Below are 20246 nucleotides of genomic sequence, written 5' to 3'. Positions count from 1 at the left end.
TGGTTATAGTGTCCGTCTTAGATGTGGGAGGTCGTGGGTTCGATCCACGGCTGAGTCATAACAAAGACTTACAAAAATGGTACTAACAGCTGCCTCGCTTGGCACTCAGCATTAAGAAGTTAGTGTTAGGACTGGTCGGCCTGGTGTCAGGATAATGTGACTCGGTGGGACATGATGCTGCATGTCTGCGGCATGATGCCCCAGTGCTAGACATCACTATAAACTGCCACACTGCAGACATCGTAGCGATATGACTGAACAATTGTTAAAGCTAAGTTAAAAATCCAAATCACATCACATCACAGAAAACAGAGCTTATATTAAAAAAAATTGAACAATAACAGCTGAAATCAATATTTTCACCTGTAAAATGCACTAAAGTTTGCATAAAAGTTATACTGGGTTGCCTTGAAATTCGTATGCCTCCTACCTGCCCCATTTCATGATGGTACATATCCTGAAATTAACACTTTCCTGAAGTACCTTTTACCATATATACTCATTTATAAGCAACATTCAATATTATGAGCAAGCAGATCTGTGTCTGTAGAGTTTGTTGAGAGTAATCAGTAAAAACAAACAATGAAGACCCTAATCTGTCAGTGCATTATATGATGGCAGATCACTGTCTATGTTGTTATCAGATGGAATCAATTTTTGTATCAGAATATACAGTAAATAATAACCAATTAAGTGAATTCAAAATTTTGTTCATGGGTTGCTAGTTATTGTGGCTTTCGTTGTTGCTACAAAACAAAACATAAAAACTCAGTAACGGTAATTATTCGGAAACAACAGGACTCCTTCTTTGATCCTCAACAATGATCCTAGAGTGAATCACTATGACCCCTTTTATGTTCCACAAATTTAAGTATCAGTGAAATGCCATTTTTACTAATAATACATAAACATAAATGAATCAGTAGTAAATAAAATCTTTGAAAGGCATTTAATACTGTCATGATAACAGGGTATTTTCCATGACTGAAATGATGGCTTCTGATATTACCTTGCCGTACTCTTTGTTGACGCAGTCTGACAGGCCCAACACGATAGGCAACCTCACTACCAATCATTCTTTGTTCAGTATCCCCAGATGACTGGCCGTTGTACAGGTTAGACAAGTATAGGCTGGGGACCAAAACACTGTTCATCCACTGCCAGAATCCAGATGCAGTGTTGACCTACAAGAGATAAAGTGACAGTCCCAAGTACAGATAATATCTAACAGGTCCTGACAGTCCCAAGTACAATTAATACCTAACATGTCCAGACAGTCCCAAACACAATTAATATCCAACAGGTGCAGACAGTCCCAGGTACAATTCATATCTAACAGATCCAGATAGTCCTAGGTACAATTCATATCTAACAGGTCTAGACAGTCCCAGGTACAATTCATATCTAACAGGTCCAGACAGTCCCAGGTACAATTAATATCTACCAGGTCCAGACAGTCCCAGGTACAATTCATATCTAACAAGTCCAGACAATCCCAGGTACAATTCATATCTAACAGATCTAGACAGTCCAAATTACAGTTCATATCTAACAGGTCCAGACAGTCCCAGGTACAATTCATATCTAACAGGTCTAGACAGTCCAAAGTACAATTCATATCTAACAGGTCTAGACAGTCCCAGGTACAATTCATATCTAACAGGTCTAGACAGTCCAAGGTACAATTCATATCTAACAGGTCTAGACAGTTCAAAGTACAACTAATATCTGACAGGTTAGACAGTTCAAAGTACAATTCATATCTGACAGGTCCAGACAGTCCCAGGTACAACTAATATCTGACAGGTCCATTAGCCATAATGAGCAACTCCTTATCTATTCATAGATGTTCCTGACATTGCAGCTTAATTTGTGACATAACCAATGTGATATTATGCTGGTCTATTATCAAAACATGTGGTAAGTTAGGAATTAAAATTATAGATACATAGGAATTAAAATTTTAGATACATAGGATTTAAAATTATAGATACATAGGAATTAAAATTATAGATACATAAGAATTAAAATTATAGATACATAGGAATTAAAATTATAGATACATAGGATTTAAAATTATAGATACATAGGAATTAAAATTATAGATACATAGGATTTAAAATTATAGATACATAGGAATTAAAATTATAGATACATAGGAATTAAAATTTTAGATGCACAGATAAAATAAAGAATAAAATTTCTTCAAAATGAACTTATGTCCAGATGAATAAAAGAATTAAAAAAAGTTGTTAACCCATGACTTGAATAATGAAGACTAAATCTGGCTTGTAATAAAGTAATGGTGGATGACTGATGGCAGTAAAGGAAGGAGGAGGAGGGGGGAGAGACAGCTAACCCAACTGTGAACCAAAAGGTCACAATGGATTTTTTTTTTTACTGTAGGTTTGGTAGGGTGGGAGGAGAAATGCAGATATCATAAATCCATGAAGCTGAGAACAGAACATTGTCAAACTCAAGATAAGCAATGGTCTCCAGTAAACTAAACAAATGAACTCATATAGAATAGAATGTGACACTAACCTTTTGCAAGTCATACTGACTGGACATGAGCAAATTACGGATTGCCTCCCCAGTGCGGAATGAGTTTGAATCTCGGTTGTGACTGGCCACCAATATTAAAAGAGCAAGATACAGCATGTAGAAAAAGATCTCTCTCAAGATCCGATGCATTTTTAATTCATTCAGGCGTTTTTCCCTTGCCTTTGCAAGTTCTTCTAGATTAGGTGGCTCAATATGCAGTGAGGGGCGCAGGGCTACAAAAAATATAAGATGCCTTACCACATTACACTCACATCTGTTAAATTTTAAAGTCACATCATAAAAAATGAGTGTGGAAATCACATCTTGCAATATCAGTCTCTGCAACAACTTACATTAGACAAAAATATGGACTTTAATATTGCAAAGCATGTTCTTCACTACTGTCTTAACCAAACTGAGACTTCAGTATTGCAAAGAATGTTCTTCACTATTGTTCTAACAAAAAATGGGACTTTAATATTGCAAAGCATGTTCTTCACTATTGTCCTAACACAAAATGGGACTTTAATGTTGCAAAGAATGTTCTTCACTATTGTTCTAACAAAAAATGGGACTTTAATATTGCAGAGCATGTTCTTCACTATTGTCCTAACACAAAATGGGACTTTAATGTTGCAAAGAATGTTCTTCACTATTGTTCTAACAAAAAATGGATCTTTAATATTACAAAGCATGCTCTCTACTATTGTCCTAACAAAAAAGGGACTTTAATATTGCAAAGCATGTTCTTCACTATTGTTCTAACAAAAAAATGGGACTTGAATATTGCAAAGCATCTTCATCACTATTGTTCTAAAAAAATGGGACTTTAATATTGCAAAGCATGTTCTTCACTATTGTTCTAACAAAATGGGACTTTAATGTTGCAAAGCATGTTACTATTGTTCTAACAAAAACTGGGACTTTAATATTGCAAAATATGTTCTATGTAATTTTCATAAACAATGAGACTTTAATATTGCAAAGCATGTTTTTCACTATTGGTCTAACAAAAATGGAACTTAAGTATTGCAAAGCATGTTCCTCACTATTGTCTAACCAAAATGGGACCTTAATATTGCAAAGCATGTTCTTCCCTATTGTTCTAACAAAAACTGGAACTTAAATATTGCAAAGCATGTTCTTCACTATTGTTCTAACAAAAAATGGGACTTCAATATTGCAAAGCATATTCTTCACTATTGTACTAACTACAATGGGACTTTAATATTGCAAAGCATGTTCTTCACTATTGTTCTAACAAAAAATGGGACTTTAATATTGCAAAGCATGTTCTTCACTATTGTTCTAACAAAAAATGGGACTTCAGTATTGCAAAGTATGTTCTTCACTATTGTCCTAACCAAAATGGGACTTTAATATTGCAAAGCATGTTCTTCACTATTGTTCTAACAAAAAATAGGACTTTATTATTGCAAAGCATGTTATTCACTATTGTTCTAACAAAAAATGGGACTTTAATATTGCAAAGCATGTTCTTCGCTATTGTTCTAACAAAAAAATGGGACTTTATTTAGCAAAGCATGTTCTACACAATTGTTTTAAAAAGCAAATATGAATGAAAATCTGTGCCCATTAAAAAAATAGTGCCAGCGTTTTGATCTGTGACCTTGACCTTGAATATATGACCAAAATTGTGATGACTTGTATATCTTCTAGTAGAGGTAAAAAGTGTTTCATATCTATTTCTTGAACGAGGACAGAGGTGTAAAACTGAAAATGCAGACCTTTTGCCTTGACCTTGTAAACAGGACCCCAAATGTGGTACACAACACACCCTCTTGTGATGGTAGATAAGTAAATCAATATATCTATATTGCAAAATGTTACAGATTGGAATAGAAAATGTGACAGACAGACAGACAGACAGACAAATGAATGAACTAATTAACAAAGAAACTGATGGATGGACAAATGGAAAAGCAGACCTGTTAAACACACACAGATGTTAATGACCAAAGAATGCATGAGAGGTTCCACCTCAGCATTACCAAGCAAGAGACTGGTCTTTGAAGACCAAAATACCTTATCAGTTTTGAAAGACGAAGGGTGAACCCTATTTTGGAACCCACAGAGAACTTGTGAATATTAGAGATTTGGTATTATTAAATGTTAATTCAGATTTTTATTTGATTCCTCCAAAACAAGACCGCTTGTTAACTGTTACGATAAGGATGGGTGATAATCTCCATTACTCTAACTGATTAGTGACAGCTGCGGTCTTTAAGTGAGCCATCAGCATAGTCAACAGTCGCAGGTTTTCAAGCCCTGTGTACATCCCACTGCCATATTTTTATTGCCAACAGTACATCATAACATCATGGGATATACTCATACAGCATCTCTATGAAAAGGTCAGCTAGTAAAACTGATAGGTTGAATTGTAACCTATATTTTTGTGAAACTAGTAAAATCATATCTTGAGTAAACAGCTCATGTCTCCTGCTTTTCTAGCACGAGCTCCAATAATATGACCAGTCGCAGGGCCATGAATCATAACGACACTACTAGATATTGCTGCAATGAAAAGGGCAAAACTAGCAAGCAATGCTCATCAAAATTACTGTGTTGCTGCCCCATGACATGAGCTCCAATAACATGCCCAATCGCAGGGCCATGAATCATATCGACACTGGATTTTGCTGAAGTGTTTTCAACAAGAACAAAACTCTTTTGTTCATCTATAACCCTGCATGGCTGGCCATAGTTTCTGGCAAAAATTCCACACAAGTTTGGTTTTTATATGTGCAGAGCTTCATTCACCATTACGGCATTTTGGTAGCAGCACTGACCAGCACACAGAAACTTTGTTGCAGGAAGGAATCAATTCACACTTAGAACAAAATAAAAGTAACAATGCAATCCAAGTCCAAATGTCTTTTACAGGAGTCTTGAAACATGATGGGACACTGAACTAATAGAAGAACTACAAAAAATGTCCCTGAGTGGCCGAGTGGTCTAAAGCGCTCTCCGTTACGGATCACTGCCATCTCACCTCTGTCTGCGGCGGTTCGAGTCTAGGATTCGGCCAATGTGGGTATGTGAGAAAGCTTGCCAGTAGCTTCTCGTGGGTCGGTGGTTCTTTCTGGGGTTTTCCCGGGTTCTTCCTCCACCATTAATACTGGCCGCCATGTATAGCCTATCGTGTGCTGAAAAATGGCGTTAAGCCCCAAAACAACAACAACAACAACAACAACAACAAAAAATGTCATTAGCAGTTAAAACCATGAACTGACCATCACTTTAGACTTGCATACTGACCAGTCACATGATCTCTATGTCTTGTGGGGTCCCTTAGGGTATGGAAGGTTCAATGAAATGGATGGACAAACATATAGATATATGAAGAGTGTAATAAAATATTCAACACCCTTTTCTAAAGGAGATGGGACAAAAATCTTGTATTTGACCTAACTTACCCTGTGTAGGAGGTCTCACCACAATTTCTTCATCAGATTTAGGTCTCAACAGAGCAGGGTCTCTTTCTTCCTCATCCTCCTCTTCCTCCTCTGGCTTCTTAAGGATGGCAGCCACAAAGATGACCAACAAGATAATCTGAAAGTAACACATTGAAGGATAATGGAGTGATAAAAGTGTTGTACCTAGGTTTACTTGAGAGAGAGTTAAATTGAAATGACCTTTCAAGCCTATTGGTAAGCATGGCAAAGACATACATTTTCTCTTGAAAGACCAATTTTTTTTGTCACATTTTATCAAAAAGCTGAATGGGTTAAAAAGCGCCACCATTGTAATGTCTTCCAGTTATTCCTTGTATTATTTTCCCTATGTCCTGCACAAAGACCAAACATGGTCATGTAACAGAAACTGACAATGTTGTTAATTAGAATCACTATTCTACGTAAAATACAATTTTGGTAGTACTACTGAAAAACCCCCATGCAAGATTAGCTTTAGGATGTTGTTGACAATTATTCAAACATAGCAACTATATTTTTCCTCAAATGGCTTAGTATTTATCTCTACTGAACCCATATTTTATTCTTAATATAATACAAAACAATGGACACAACAAGATCTGTGTACATTTCAGTTCAGTATACCAGGCTTCAACCCAACAAAATGGAATACACAAATGTCTGCATTTGCACATGTGCAGTCCTGTAATGTAATGTTCTGAAAGTGACTATTTTTTTACTTAGGCATTTTAATGAATCGTTTTCCACTAAGGTAACAGATTTTATTTTTTTCTATGAAAACACTGGATTGTATTATTTTCTATGAAAACACTGGATTGTATTATTTTCTATGAAAATATTGGATTGTATTATTTTCTATGAAAACATTGGATTGTATTTTTTTCTAAGAAAGCCTTGGATTGTATCAGCTAAATATTATATATCGTGGATTTCAAGTAAATGAACAATGATTATTCGGTATTTTCTTTATAGGGGAAAAATACAGACTTTAGGTACAGCAATATATATATATATATATATATATATATATATATATATATATATATATATATATATATATATATATATATATAATGTTCCTTGCATTAAAATCACTACTGAATTTTGTTTAATGTATCATGTTTTGTGATCGAGTCTAATGCTATGGTTTATATCCAGTAATTCTCATGGGTCGGTGGTTCTTCCCTGGGTTTTCCAGGGTTCTTCCTTCACCAGTTATACTGGCTGCCATGTATTGCCTATCTTGTGCTGAAAAATGGCGTTAAACCCTAGAACAACAACATATCCAGTAATCAGTGTCTTAAACTTTGTTCCAGCCCAGGTAGGGGTAATTAGTGTTTTAGCCTTTTTGTTCCATCCCAGGTACAGATAATTAGTGTCTTATACTTAGCTCCATCCCAGGTAGGGGTAAATAGTGTGTTAGCCTTTGTTCCAGGGGTAATAAGTGCTCTTTATGATGAGTGCCACTGGTCTAACAAATCTGAATGAATGACAGACTGACATCAATTGAAAATAGATATTTTGTATGATACTACCACGATTATTCAGTGATTTTTATTATGAGAATGGTAGCTCTATTTGAGAAACACATACAGCTACATGCATGTAGACTGGATGGTTTCTATTAATGTGTCCCATTTATATAAAGTGCAATACATTCATGATATAAACAAAATTCAGGTTCTGACTGTAGCATAATCCTTTGAAAGGTCATATTGCCATGTCAGTTTTATTCAACCATATTGTTAGTATGTGTTGTTTATGGTATTAATCTGGTCAACCATAGCTAGTACAAATGGTAGGGTCTAGTCGAGTTTTTCTAAAAGATAATCTGTTGGACTATTCGATTTTTGCTAACAGCTAATCTATTGTACTATTGGATATTTGCTAGCAGCTAATCTGTTGGACTATTGGATTTTTGCTAGCAGCTACTCTGTTGTACTGTTAGATTTTTGCTAGCAGCTAATCTGTTGGACTATTAATTTTTTGCAAATAACTAATCTTTTGGACTATTGGATTTTTGCTAGCAGCTAATCTGTTGGACTATTGGATTTTTGTTAGCAGATAATTTGTTGGACCATTTAATTTTTGCTAACAGTTAATCTGTTTGACTATTGGATTTTTGCTAGCAGCTAATCTGTTGGACTATTGGATCTTTGCTAATAGCTAATCTGTTGGACTATTAGAATTTTGCTAACAGCTAATCTGTTGGACTAGTGATAAATAGAAAACAAAAAAAAAAGAAATGGGAACAATCTTGTCTGTTCAATCAGAGTAACCAACTGTAAAAAACAACAAACATTCATAATGAAATTCCAGCTCATGTTGCAGTATATCAGCAACTATGCTCTTGCTCATCATGCTCATCAGCCTTTGACTTTTGTATATAAACATGATGGCCTATGTCTTTATGATCATATTATGTTACATGAGATCTGATTGGCAACTGACGATGGTTACCAACACAAGCTATGTTTTGTATCTTGTGATTGTAACAAAAGGAATCTATCTTTAAAATGGATCAAGAATTACAATTTACCCTGATAAATGACAAATCATTTATAGGAATAACATTTTAATATTTCCCCATTTTAAAGACATAATGTTGGATTTCTGGACAACAATGGGGAGATGTATCCAACAGAACATACCACAAATTTCAGGGTAATAGCTTCCTAGGAACTATTAAGTTCTCCTGGCACTAATAATTTTGTAACCATACTAGACCCTGGGCTACTGGACAAATTTGGCACTCATCAATCACAGTACAATACAGCAACACATGGAGGTTATCTAGTGTTGAAGAAAATGACTTGCCCAGAGGTACACCATGGTAGCCAATCTGGGCTAATCCAATTCAAACCCACACCTTTTGGTCTGGCAATCTGAAAACTGAGTTACTGTGGCTCCTCTGCAACCATATAATACATCCAGACATCTCTTAAATCTCTTCATTCTTAACAGCAAAATCAAATCTGGTAAATTCTTGCTATGAAAGACTTGTTCTTACCTTAAATGGTTGAATGACAAATACAGACTCTGTTATGGAGAGAATCATGGAAGTGAGCCAGGCCATGGACTTTTCACGCCCCCATTCCATGCTATACAGGAAAGTCAAAAAGGCTGATACTCCTGAGGAGAAAAACACCAGAAACCAGGCAATGTACACACACCAGAATGGCAAAGTCCTTGTTTTCTTTCTCTTCATTCCTGACATGGGAGACATGGCCCTACTGTTGGGACGTATCAGCATATCATCAGAATGGTGTGATGTAAAGCTAAATGCCGTCTCCTCAGAATGTGATGGACTTGGTAATTCCCTCTGCTCTTTCTCAAAGAGTTGCTTAAACTGTTGTTTAGCATCCAAGACAGATTGTGCAACCTGTGGTTGTGGAACTTGTAGAGATGGAAATATAAATCTCTTTGACATATATGGGGACTGAATTCTTTTTCTCACAACTCTTGGAAACCTTGGTACTTCTAAATATGGTGAAATGGATCTTTTTCCTGGTTCAAGTGAAATGGATTCCTCCTCTTCTTCTTCTTCTTCTTCTTCTATTGAATTCTTCCAAGAAGTAAATGTAGGTCTTTTGATTGAGCCAGGGAAAAATGCTGGCTGTATCTTTTGTGGAACTTTCAGAATGACAGAACTCGATCTCTTCAGTTGATCAGATGGGGGATGTGGAGATACTGGAACATCTAGACATGGATACTCTGACAAACTTCTGGCTGATTGCAGAGAGTCAGGAGATTCTGAAGATGGAACTTCATCTTCAAAATCGTCATCATCATCTGAATCAAAGTCATCTTCTCCATCGGTGGGCTTTGTACCCATTGCCATAACTTTCGTCTGAGAATTTAAAATCAATGTCAGGTTCATCTGAAACTTAGATAACATGGACACATGCTTTTCAACAAGAAATGCATTTTCAACAAAATTCTGTTTTGGAACACTTCTTCTAAATATCTGGTCAATTGCAATATTTACTGGTAGTACTATAAGGCTGCAGACAATACTGATATAGCCTTCATGCAGTGTAAACTTAAAAGGTCCAAGAATAAATGCCTGTGCATTCTCCACTCTTTCCTCTGCCAGAAAGAACATGGCACTGGCAAGCATTGTTGTCATCAGTAATGACAAAATGCAAGACAGGCGCTGTACTCGTGTAAAACTGCTACGATGTGGACGAGAGAATATTGATATCCATAAATGTGAGTCGGTGAGCTTTTTCTTGGTGCTTGAGAAAAATATGTTGTTAAAGTTGGTCAAATCTTCATGACTGGCTACTGGAAGAAGACGGTCTACCATCCCATCATCCTCTTCAACAGCCAACCAACGTTTACATAGAAATACAAACCTGCAGAGAGAAAGAGATGGACAGGATAACACAGACATGATTATATGTACGATACAGTGGATTCTGTTTTAAATTCTACAAGAAGGCCAGAACCTGATCCATGTCAAATCCACAATGAAAGCATTGCTGAAATACTTTCATCCAAACATCAATAAACTGTTGATGCAACCAATGGAACAGAGACTCCTATGTCTCACTTCCCATAAACATGGGCTCATCAAGAAAGTTATAAGCCTGAATATGAAGAAAATTGCTTTGAATTATTATTTCATTGAACCATTCATACCCTAAGGGACCCCACAAGATGATGCAAGTCAAAAGTGATAGTAAGCTCATGGTTTTAGCTTCTAACAAAGTTTTTGAAGTTTTTCCATTATGTTCCCAATAGTTCTGCATAAAACGACACCAGGTCTCAATCATACATAATGCAAATGTGTCTTCCCAATCAAATGATACCATGGACATGAAAGTACATAAACATGTTTTGATAGACATTTATTTAGAATATATTTTTTGAACAAAAATTACACACTGTTGCAACAATTCATGACATGCAGGTAATCTGGGTTTGAAATATTGCAAGATTCTTGATTTGTTTTACAAGAATCTCACAGTTCCAAAGCCTGATAGCAACAATGGTACACCTTAGCAACTACTGTCATTCTTCAATTCATCAGCCTACTCATCTTTACACATTATACAGCAATCAAATAAATCCTCACATGTATACGTAATACATTTTACCCTTAGATAATAGCTTGATGTTTTATGAATAGATTTCCTTTATGTAAATTACATACAAGTTTGAATAAACTATTAATTTTAAAAATAGTTCTTTAAATTCATGATCAGAGGTAAACTATGTTTTGCATGCAAAATGTGCCATATTGTACATGACTTTCAACAACAACTCCACAGAATGTTACATCTTGCTTGCTCTGCCAAGGCATATTCCAAGCAACCAGCTAAGTCACTGAAAAATAAATACTAGGTCACTGTGACCTTGTGCCTGTTATGATCAGTACCCTCCACCAATATTTTCACCCATAAAGTTATATGACATTGCATGTTGCAGGCTAAATACTTAAATTTCTTTTTGATGACTATACAAAAATTGATAACAACATCTCATCTATTTGTTACAAGCATATACCATAGTAATATATAATCTTTATATTGTTGATTAAGATGAAATATTAAACAATACACAATCATAACGCTGTTGATTAAAACAGGGATACCACTAGAAAGTGATATATATGTAACTTTTGGTCAATACATTTGCCAGACAACACAGACTTACACTTCTCCAGTCTGGAGATCTGTAACAACAATCTTACTGAGGTACCATCCCTGGTGTTTCCCATCCCCCGAATTATCATGCCACACTCTCAGGTACACCAGAGGTCCAAGAGGTTCAGGGACACTCATGACGTACTGGTTTACTGACCCTCGATACAACTGCTGAAAACAGAAATGCATACAACATTTGATAGATTGTGCATTGATAACTATAGTTACTATGAGCTCTACATAAATGTGTCTGACAGTTTACCATGACAACCAATTGCTCTCTCAAGAAAGCAGGTAAACCATGCTTACAAGGGATATCAAGAACACTACATGTTGGCAGGTCAGCCATGCTTACAAGGGGTATCAAGAACACTACATGTTGGCAGGTCAGCCATGCTTACAAGGGGTATCAAGAACACTACATCTTGGCAGGTAAACCATGCATACAAGGGTTATCAAGAACACTACATCTTGCATGTGAACATCATCATGATGTATGTAACTACTGAAAACTTCAACAAAAATAAATCTCAACATTGTTAGCATTGTTGCTGCAATCTTCACTAACCAGTGGTAAGCAATCTATTTCACTCCACAATAACTTTTGGCAAATGTAAATAGCAGTGTAACTGTACTGCAATATGACTGGATGAAGCTGAAAATATTAATCCAGTAAGATGACAGACTATAAATAGCAAGGAAGATAGTGTGGATTAGAGTCAGCTCCATAAACAATGATATTGCATGCATGTTAGAGCCATAGCATGTAGACATTAGTCAAGTCACCTTACTGAGCACCTAACAGTCTTAGTGATGAACACTCATTGGTCAATTGATTTTGATGAGATCAGGCTCCAGTCAAGATCGAATGGTCAAAGATCACTCATAGAAAATGTGAAGAAGAGAAGATGAAATTATCAGCAAAAAGTGCTACTACAATTATTAACAAATCTGCATACAGGTAGAAAAAATGTACACTTAAATATCCAAACTAAATCGAGGAATTCAAACATCAGCATAATAGAGGGGGCTTGTGATGGGGAGGCACTTAGGTCAAGAATTCATTAATTTCTTTATAAATTATATACTCTGAATTGGTCAGACTAAAGCAGTTTTCTACAATTTATTTGTCCATAAAATAACCATGATCTGAACAATATTTTAGTGGACAGGGAAAATAGAAAACTTCTACAGTCTGACAATCAAGGTTGCATCTAAGACTTAGTAAATTTGGACAATGTCCTTACTTCAAGTTAAAAAAAGAGGGCAAATCTGGAAAATATGCATTGTGGTGATGTATGAACTGCCATACTCTAGCTATACACTGGTTTTATGTTGTAGCAGTTTATGAATTGCCTTAGACTAGCTACAATGATTTTATGTTGTAGTGATTTATACACTGATTTTATGTTGTAGTGATTTATGAACTGCCATAATCTAGCCACCATGGTTTTTTGATGAAGTGATTTATGAACTGTCATAAACTAACTACTCTGTTTTTATGTTGTAGCAATTTATGAACTGCCATAGACTAGCCATACACTGGTTTTAAGCCGTAGCCATTCAGCCATATACTAGCCATACTGATTTTATGCCATAGCCATTCAGCCATAAGCTAGCCACTCTGGTTTTATGCTGTAGCCATTCAGCCATAAACTAGCCACTCTGGTTTTATGCTGCAGCCATTCAGCCATAAACTAGCCATACTGATTTTATGCTGTAGCCATTCAGCCATAAGCAAGCCACTCTGGTTCTATGCTGTAGCCATTCAGCAATAAACTAGCCACACTCAGGTTTTGTGCTGTAGCCATTCAGCCATAAACTAGCCACTCTGGTTTTTATAATGTAGCCATTCAGCCATGAACTAGCCACACTGGTTTTATGCTATAGCCATTCAGCCATAAACTAGCCACTCTGGTTTTATGCTGTAGCCATTCAGCCATAAACTAGCCACACTGGTTTTTATAATGTAGCCATTCAACCATAAACTAGCCACACTGGTTTTATGCTGTAGCCATTCAGCAATAAACTAGCCACACTCAGGTTTTGTGCTGTAGCCATTCAGCCATAAACTAGCCACTCTGGTTTTTATAATGTAGCCATTCAACCATAAAATAGCCACACTGGTTTTATGCTGTAGCCATTCAACCATAAACTAGTCACACTCCGGTTTTATGCTGTAGCCATCAGCAGTAAACTAGCCACACTGGTTTTGTGCTGTAGCCATTCAGCAATTAGTTAGCCATGCTGGTATAGACACTGAAATAATAGTAGTACAAGAAAAAGTACACAAAGCCATACATTTTAAAGTAATTTTGGATAATTTCAACCCTTAGCTATATAAAAATGTACAGCAATCCATACATTTTAAAGTACTTTTGGATAACTTCAACCCTTAGCTATGTGTGTGTGTTGGATTTTCAAGATAGCTTTACCAATTTTTCAGTCATATCACTACGATTTCTGCAGTGTGGCAGTATATAGTGATGTTTAGCACTGTGGCATCATGCCGCAGACATATAACATGATGTCCCACCCAGTCACATTATCCTGACACCAGACTGACCAGTCCTAACACCAACTTCTTAATTCTGAGCACCTAGCAAGGCAGCTGTTAGTATCATTTTTATTAGTCTTTGGTATGATTTGGCTAGCCCTTAGCTATGTAACAATTTACACCAATCCATACATTTTAAAGTAATTTTGGATTGCTTCAACCCTTAGCTGTGTAAAAATGTACACCAATCCATACATTTTACAGTAATGTTGGATTGCTTCAATCCTTATCTATGTAAAAATGTACACTAATCCATATATTTTACAGTTATTTTGGATTGCTTCATTCCTTAGTTGTGTAAAAAGTAACTGAAGAAAATAAAAACACAGCCTGTATATTATATTAGATGGGAGAGGGGGACGAGAGAGGGAGAGCAGAAAATAACTGGCTTCAACGATGCAGTTACCAACTCAAACTCACGCATATTAAACAAGAAATACTTGCAACAGTGATTACATATTTATAATTCATTTTCTGGCAGACAGCCATGCATTGGTGAACACATGTATAAAAAAATTCTGCAACTTAAGTGTAAATAGTTAGAATACTTGTGCCCACCAGCCATTATCATTGTATACATAAGAAATCCTCTGAAAATGTGCACTGAGAAGCATAATCTCTGATATTTCTCTGCTTGATTCCAAATCCAAATATTTATTATGTTTCTAATACACTCCATCTAACTTATGAAGCACTATGTATCCAAAAACATTTTAGAGGGACTGAATTTTGACCAACAATAAAACACATAAATCGGACATTGGGAGTTTCAAAAAAGAACTTGTATTTAGGCCAGAAAAATAAATTAAATTAAATTCCTACACAAGGCCAATGGTACTGACATCATAATTAGATGAACAATTCCACATGTACTGTCTCAGTCAAGTTTAGAAGTAAACCAATCAATTTTATAGGTAAAAAGTGATGAAAACACAAAAACAGAAAAAGGAAATTAAATAAGCTCTTTATTTGTTGAAACTTATATTGATAAGTATGACTTTGCACTACTACAGAGCAAAAACAGGGATCAGTATGATTTATCATAACAGTAGATCAATCCATCATTACAACATAAACATTATGGTTCTGTTCCAATCTGTATTCAATAACATTACATGTGTATTTGTAATTAAAAATTTATGAATAAATTGAGACAAACAGTTTTATTAAAATTTTTATCATGTATAATGCACAATTTTTTAATATATTATACCTTGATATATTATTGACGAATGTTCAGTATTTCATCAGAACTCAAATTATATAATAAAAATGTATGGTGTGCATAATACTTATATAAATAAATAAGAATTTTATAAATAATTAATGATTTAAATAATTTAATGAATTATTAAACTTTTTTTATGATATTAGTTTATACTTTCACTATTTAAGTTATTCTGCAAATTAGAATAATATAAAAATATTCTTAAATAATTGCGAAAAGGGGACATAATTCAAATTCCAGTCTTAACATAGTTGAAGAACACAATACATTATATTTATAAAAAAAATGATTCATGAATGTTGCATAGGGTATTGGAATTTAGACCTTTTGGATATACCATATTAAGACGGTGAATCCAACAGGTTTCCTTTAGCAGATGTTCCATCTCAGCATCAGCTATAACAACAGGTTGAGAGGAGAAATCTTGCAAAGTATGGGAACTGTTATTAAAATGTGTGGCAACATGAGATGAAAATGATTGATTGATATAATTTATTATGTCTGATCTATTTTTCTTCAAGAATGCAACACATCTTGACAAATTATTAAATCTGCATCTTGCCATATTATTAAATCTACATCTTGCCATATTGTTAAATCCACATCTTGCCAAATTATTAAATCCACATCTTGCCATATTGTTAAATCCACATCTTGCCATATCGTTAAATCCACATCTTGCCATATTATTAAATCTACATCTTGCCATATTGTTAAAGCCACATCTTGCCAAATTATTAAATCTGCATCTTGCCATATTGTTAAATCCACATCTTGCCAAATTATTAAATCCAAATCTTGCCATATTATTAAATCCACATTTTGCCATATTCTTAAATCCACATCTTGCCATGTTATTAAATCCACATCTTGCAGAATTATTAAATCAAACTCTTGTTTATTTGGCTGTAAAGCTCCACACTAATTCAAGAAATTAAACTGTACAAGTTTGGAAGTTAAGCCATGCCTGTGTTATATCCAAATTTGTGTTAAAAACAAAGCATGTTAAGGTGGGGGTTTAGCCGTGCTCCAACATTTTAAAAGTTATTAACCTTATTCTTGAAGGTACTCTTGATAGTGTAGGTTCATCTTTAAGGTCAAGGAAACACTTTTGATGGCATAAGGTTAACTTTAAGTTTAAGGACACACTCTTGATGGTGTAGGGTCATCTTTAAGGTCAAGGAAACACAGTATCTTTAAGATCAAAGAAACATTCTTGATGGTGTAGGGTCATCTTCAAGGTCAAGGAAACACTCTTAGTGATGTAGGGTCATCTTTTTTAAGGTCCAGGAAACACTTGATGATGTGGGGTAATCTTTTTTAAGGTCAAGGAAACACTCTTGATGATGTAAGGTCATCTCTTTAAGGTCAAGGAAACTCTCTTGATGATGTAGGGTCATCTTTTTAAGGTCAAGGAAACACTCTTGATGATGTAGGGTCATCTTTTTAAGGTCAAAGAAACCACAGAACCAGGATAAAAACACCCATCCATGTATCAGAACCCAGGATCAAACCCATTAATACAGAAGTGCAAAGTGAACCCAAGAACAATGCACTAATCTGAAGTCATAAACACTTGATTACCTTACATCCTTTCTCGTCCTTCAAAAGTCTTACTCCAGTGTCTGCATAATCTCCAGAAAGGACAAAGCTAACATTTGATTTGGTCCCTGCCCCTCTCCGCATTCCTGTGACAACTGTGAGTTGATAGTAGTACTGGTCAGTTGTCACATTATCCGCCAATGGAGTCACACCCCACTAAAAAAAGTCAATTACCTAAGTTAAAGAACACCAATTAAAAATCTACGGACATATTTAACTGACCTTCCAAGTCAGACATTTTCCAATGTGATAAAAATGTGTCCCATTAGCTGATCTATATAATACTATGCAGAGATTACATGGAAAGACTTTATTAGAGTGGTAGCTGCTAAAAGAATGCAAATGGAATCTTCTGACCAATTGATCTAAACAGAATTCAGTCCAAATGACTAGTGAGTAAAGTTAATTTGCGAAGAAAATAAATTTTATTTCTGTTTTTGTTCATTCTTTCCCACTTGATTAGTAATGGAGTAGTACTTACCTAGAGACTTAAACATCATTTCTTATAATATGTGAACTGACTAATGCTTTGATCAAGGTTAAATGCACATCAGCATATGAAAGACTAATCAGTGCCAAAGCTATAGGAGCAAAGAGCATATTGATTAAATGCCACAGATCATTAGCAAAGAGAAAATAACATGCTTCAATATCAACTTTTATTGTGTACTTTAATACACATATTTCATGCAGGAGGGAGTTGCAGTAGCTCAGCTGGTAGAGCATTAGACTCCTAATCTAAGGGCTGTGGGTTCAATACCCACCAAAGACAGTATGAGTATTCTGACGTGGCATGTCCTTGGGCACTTGGCTCCTATTTCCTTTGCATGATATATCCAATAATGAATTAAAAGTGCCATTAAATAAATTAACAGATAGGCAAAATAATGAGAGGTCAATTTGCATCCAAAGTTGATATATTTTCCAGATTTTGGGGCCTCTTGGATTCCAGTGTTATGCGTAACACTAAAATAAGTAACAAGGCTGACCTTTACTTGCACACTCAACAGAGTAAACAAGCATGAAACAGACTTCCAATAAACAAACAAAATTAAAATGAAAAAAATAAAAGTATCATGGATAAATAGTTTCTAGATAAAGTACTGCATCATAATATATGTTGCACTACTTGCATCAATAACAGAGTTATCAAGTAAGTCTGCAATTAATTCCACCGATTGTCACAAAATGAAAAAGTGTGTGTGTGCGATTTGGATTTTTAACGTAGTTTTAAAAAGAATTCAGTCAATTCGCTATGCTGTCTGTATGGCATTTTTTGTGATGTCTAGCACTTGGCATCATGCCACACACATGTAGCATGATGTCCCACCCAGTCACATTATCCTGACACCAGGATAACCAGTTCTAACATGAACCTCTTGATGCTGAGCACCAAGCAAGTCTTTGGTATGACTCGGCCAGGGTTTGAACCCACAACCTCTTGTATCCGAGGTAGATGCTTGAACCACTTAGGAAACTGAAGCAGTACCAAAAAAAAAAACGTTTTTCCTTTATCATTAAAACTCAAAGATTGCTTTATTTAGAAAGCTGCTTAATCAAGAGTTGTGGATCATATCAACCGTTTTTATTACAGCAACACTTTAATCCATGTGATAATTGGTATAATCAAAGCAGTTTCACACCCACACAGTTGACTAATCAATCACTGTCTTATGACTATGGTCAAATATTTCCAAGTTTTCATTCCAACTCAAACAGTTTATTTTAGAACTCATCAAGTAAAAATGAAATCCTGCTTGGAGTCTGAAAATGTATGCACTATTTAAAGTTATTAAAAAAAGTGTTGGTAAAAAATATTAAAATTTTAGGAATATCATTCAATCATGAAGGCAACAAGCTGGCCTTTGAAATTTGTATTATTTATCATCTTTATACTCTGTCTTCTTTGGCAAAGAAATAGTACTGACTAACATTTTTGACATGAATGATGACTTTATGATCATTGTACTGGACAGTGTTTCTATTAGATACATGAATCATGGTTTTATGGTCAATATATCGGAAAATCTTTCTCTTGGATACCAGAATGATGGTTTTATGGTCATTGTACTAGAAAGTGTTTCTATTGGATACATGAATCATGGTTTTATGGTCAATGTACTGGAAAGTGATTCTATTGGATACATGAATCATGGTTTTATGGTCATTGTACTGGAAAGTGTTTCTGTTGGATACATGAATCATGGTTTTATGGTCAATGTACTGAAAAGTGATTCTATGGGATACATGAATCATGGTTTTATGGTCAATGTACTGGAAAGTGATTCTATTGGATACATGAATCATGGTTTTATGGTCATTGTACTGGAAAGTGTTTCTGTTGGATACATGAATCATGGTTTTATGGTCAATGTACTGAAAAGTGATTCTATGGGATACATGAATCATGGTTTTATGGTCACTGTACTGGAAAGTGTTTCTATTGGATACATGAATCATGGTTTTATGGTCATTGTACTGGAAAGTGTTTCTATTGGATACATGAATCATGGTTTTATGGTCAATGTACTGGAAAGTGATTCTATTGGACACATGAAAGTATGCAGTCAAACTTTTGGAGGTCTTTATGGAATATTAAAGGCAGCAGCTTTCCAGGCAACCTTGAATTTACAAAACCAAACTGTCATCATTCATCAGATAAATGGTTGAATCTTACAATGAACTTTTCTCATTGAGATAGAAAACTGTCATTCAAACCAGTCTTATTTTACAAAATGAAAAGCAGAAAAGATAGTTTTTAAATTTGTCAAAAGGTTGTGGGTTAACTCAGTAACCCCTGCCAATGAGTTTACATTGCAGGAGGTAGTAGCCTACTACCAAGCTCTGTAGCATCATGGTCATGTATGATACACTAAGGTGGATGGTATTATAGAAAGGTAGACAGATGTAGCTCTACAATGATAACAAATAATCTGGAAGTTCTAGTTCCACTACAAAATACAAAGGGAAAAACCTCATTTTTTGGACCCAGTTTTTTCCACCCAAAATTTGCCCATGGTCTGAATCTGATTTTGTGTCCAGATTTTAGACTTTTTGGTCTCAGATCTATTTAAGGCAGACCAGATTGAACTGCAAACAGACAGATGAACCTTTGTAAAAAGTAGGATAAGATGGGCATTTGGAATAAAGAGTGGTCTCGATATGACAATAATGGGTCCGTTAAGCACAAAAAAAAGAAGAAAAAA

General features: G+C 35.2%; 1 protein-coding gene and 1 non-coding gene across 2 annotated transcripts in view; one reads left to right on the top strand and one right to left on the bottom strand.

Annotated features, from left to right (window-relative positions):
* Positions 1-20246, bottom strand: part of LOC149803403 (polycystin-1-like protein 2) — a 104925-nt gene that overhangs the window by 12824 nt on the left and 71855 nt on the right. Inside the window, exons 18-23 of the mRNA XM_089953925.1 lie at positions 17023-17196; positions 11664-11824; positions 9013-10360; positions 5985-6120; positions 2545-2777; positions 1010-1184 (exon numbers count right to left, since the gene is read on the bottom strand). Coding sequence (XP_089810051.1) covers positions 1010-1184; positions 2545-2777; positions 5985-6120; positions 9013-10360; positions 11664-11824; positions 17023-17196 — 2227 coding nt within the window. The remainder of the gene's footprint in view (positions 1-1009; positions 1185-2544; positions 2778-5984; positions 6121-9012; positions 10361-11663; positions 11825-17022; positions 17197-20246) is intronic.
* Positions 17743-17812, top strand: Trnar-ccu (transfer RNA arginine (anticodon CCU)). The gene has a single exon. It is a non-coding gene; the product is annotated as a tRNA-Arg (tRNA).

Source organism: Sinohyriopsis cumingii, chromosome 3 (assembly GCF_028554795.1).
Source record: "Sinohyriopsis cumingii isolate HCF-2022 chromosome 3, ASM2855479v2, whole genome shotgun sequence".
NCBI classification, from domain to species: domain Eukaryota; kingdom Metazoa; phylum Mollusca; class Bivalvia; order Unionida; family Unionidae; genus Sinohyriopsis; species Sinohyriopsis cumingii.
The sequence above is the reverse complement of the archived record's forward strand: the minus strand, read 5'-3'. Positions and strand labels throughout refer to the sequence as shown.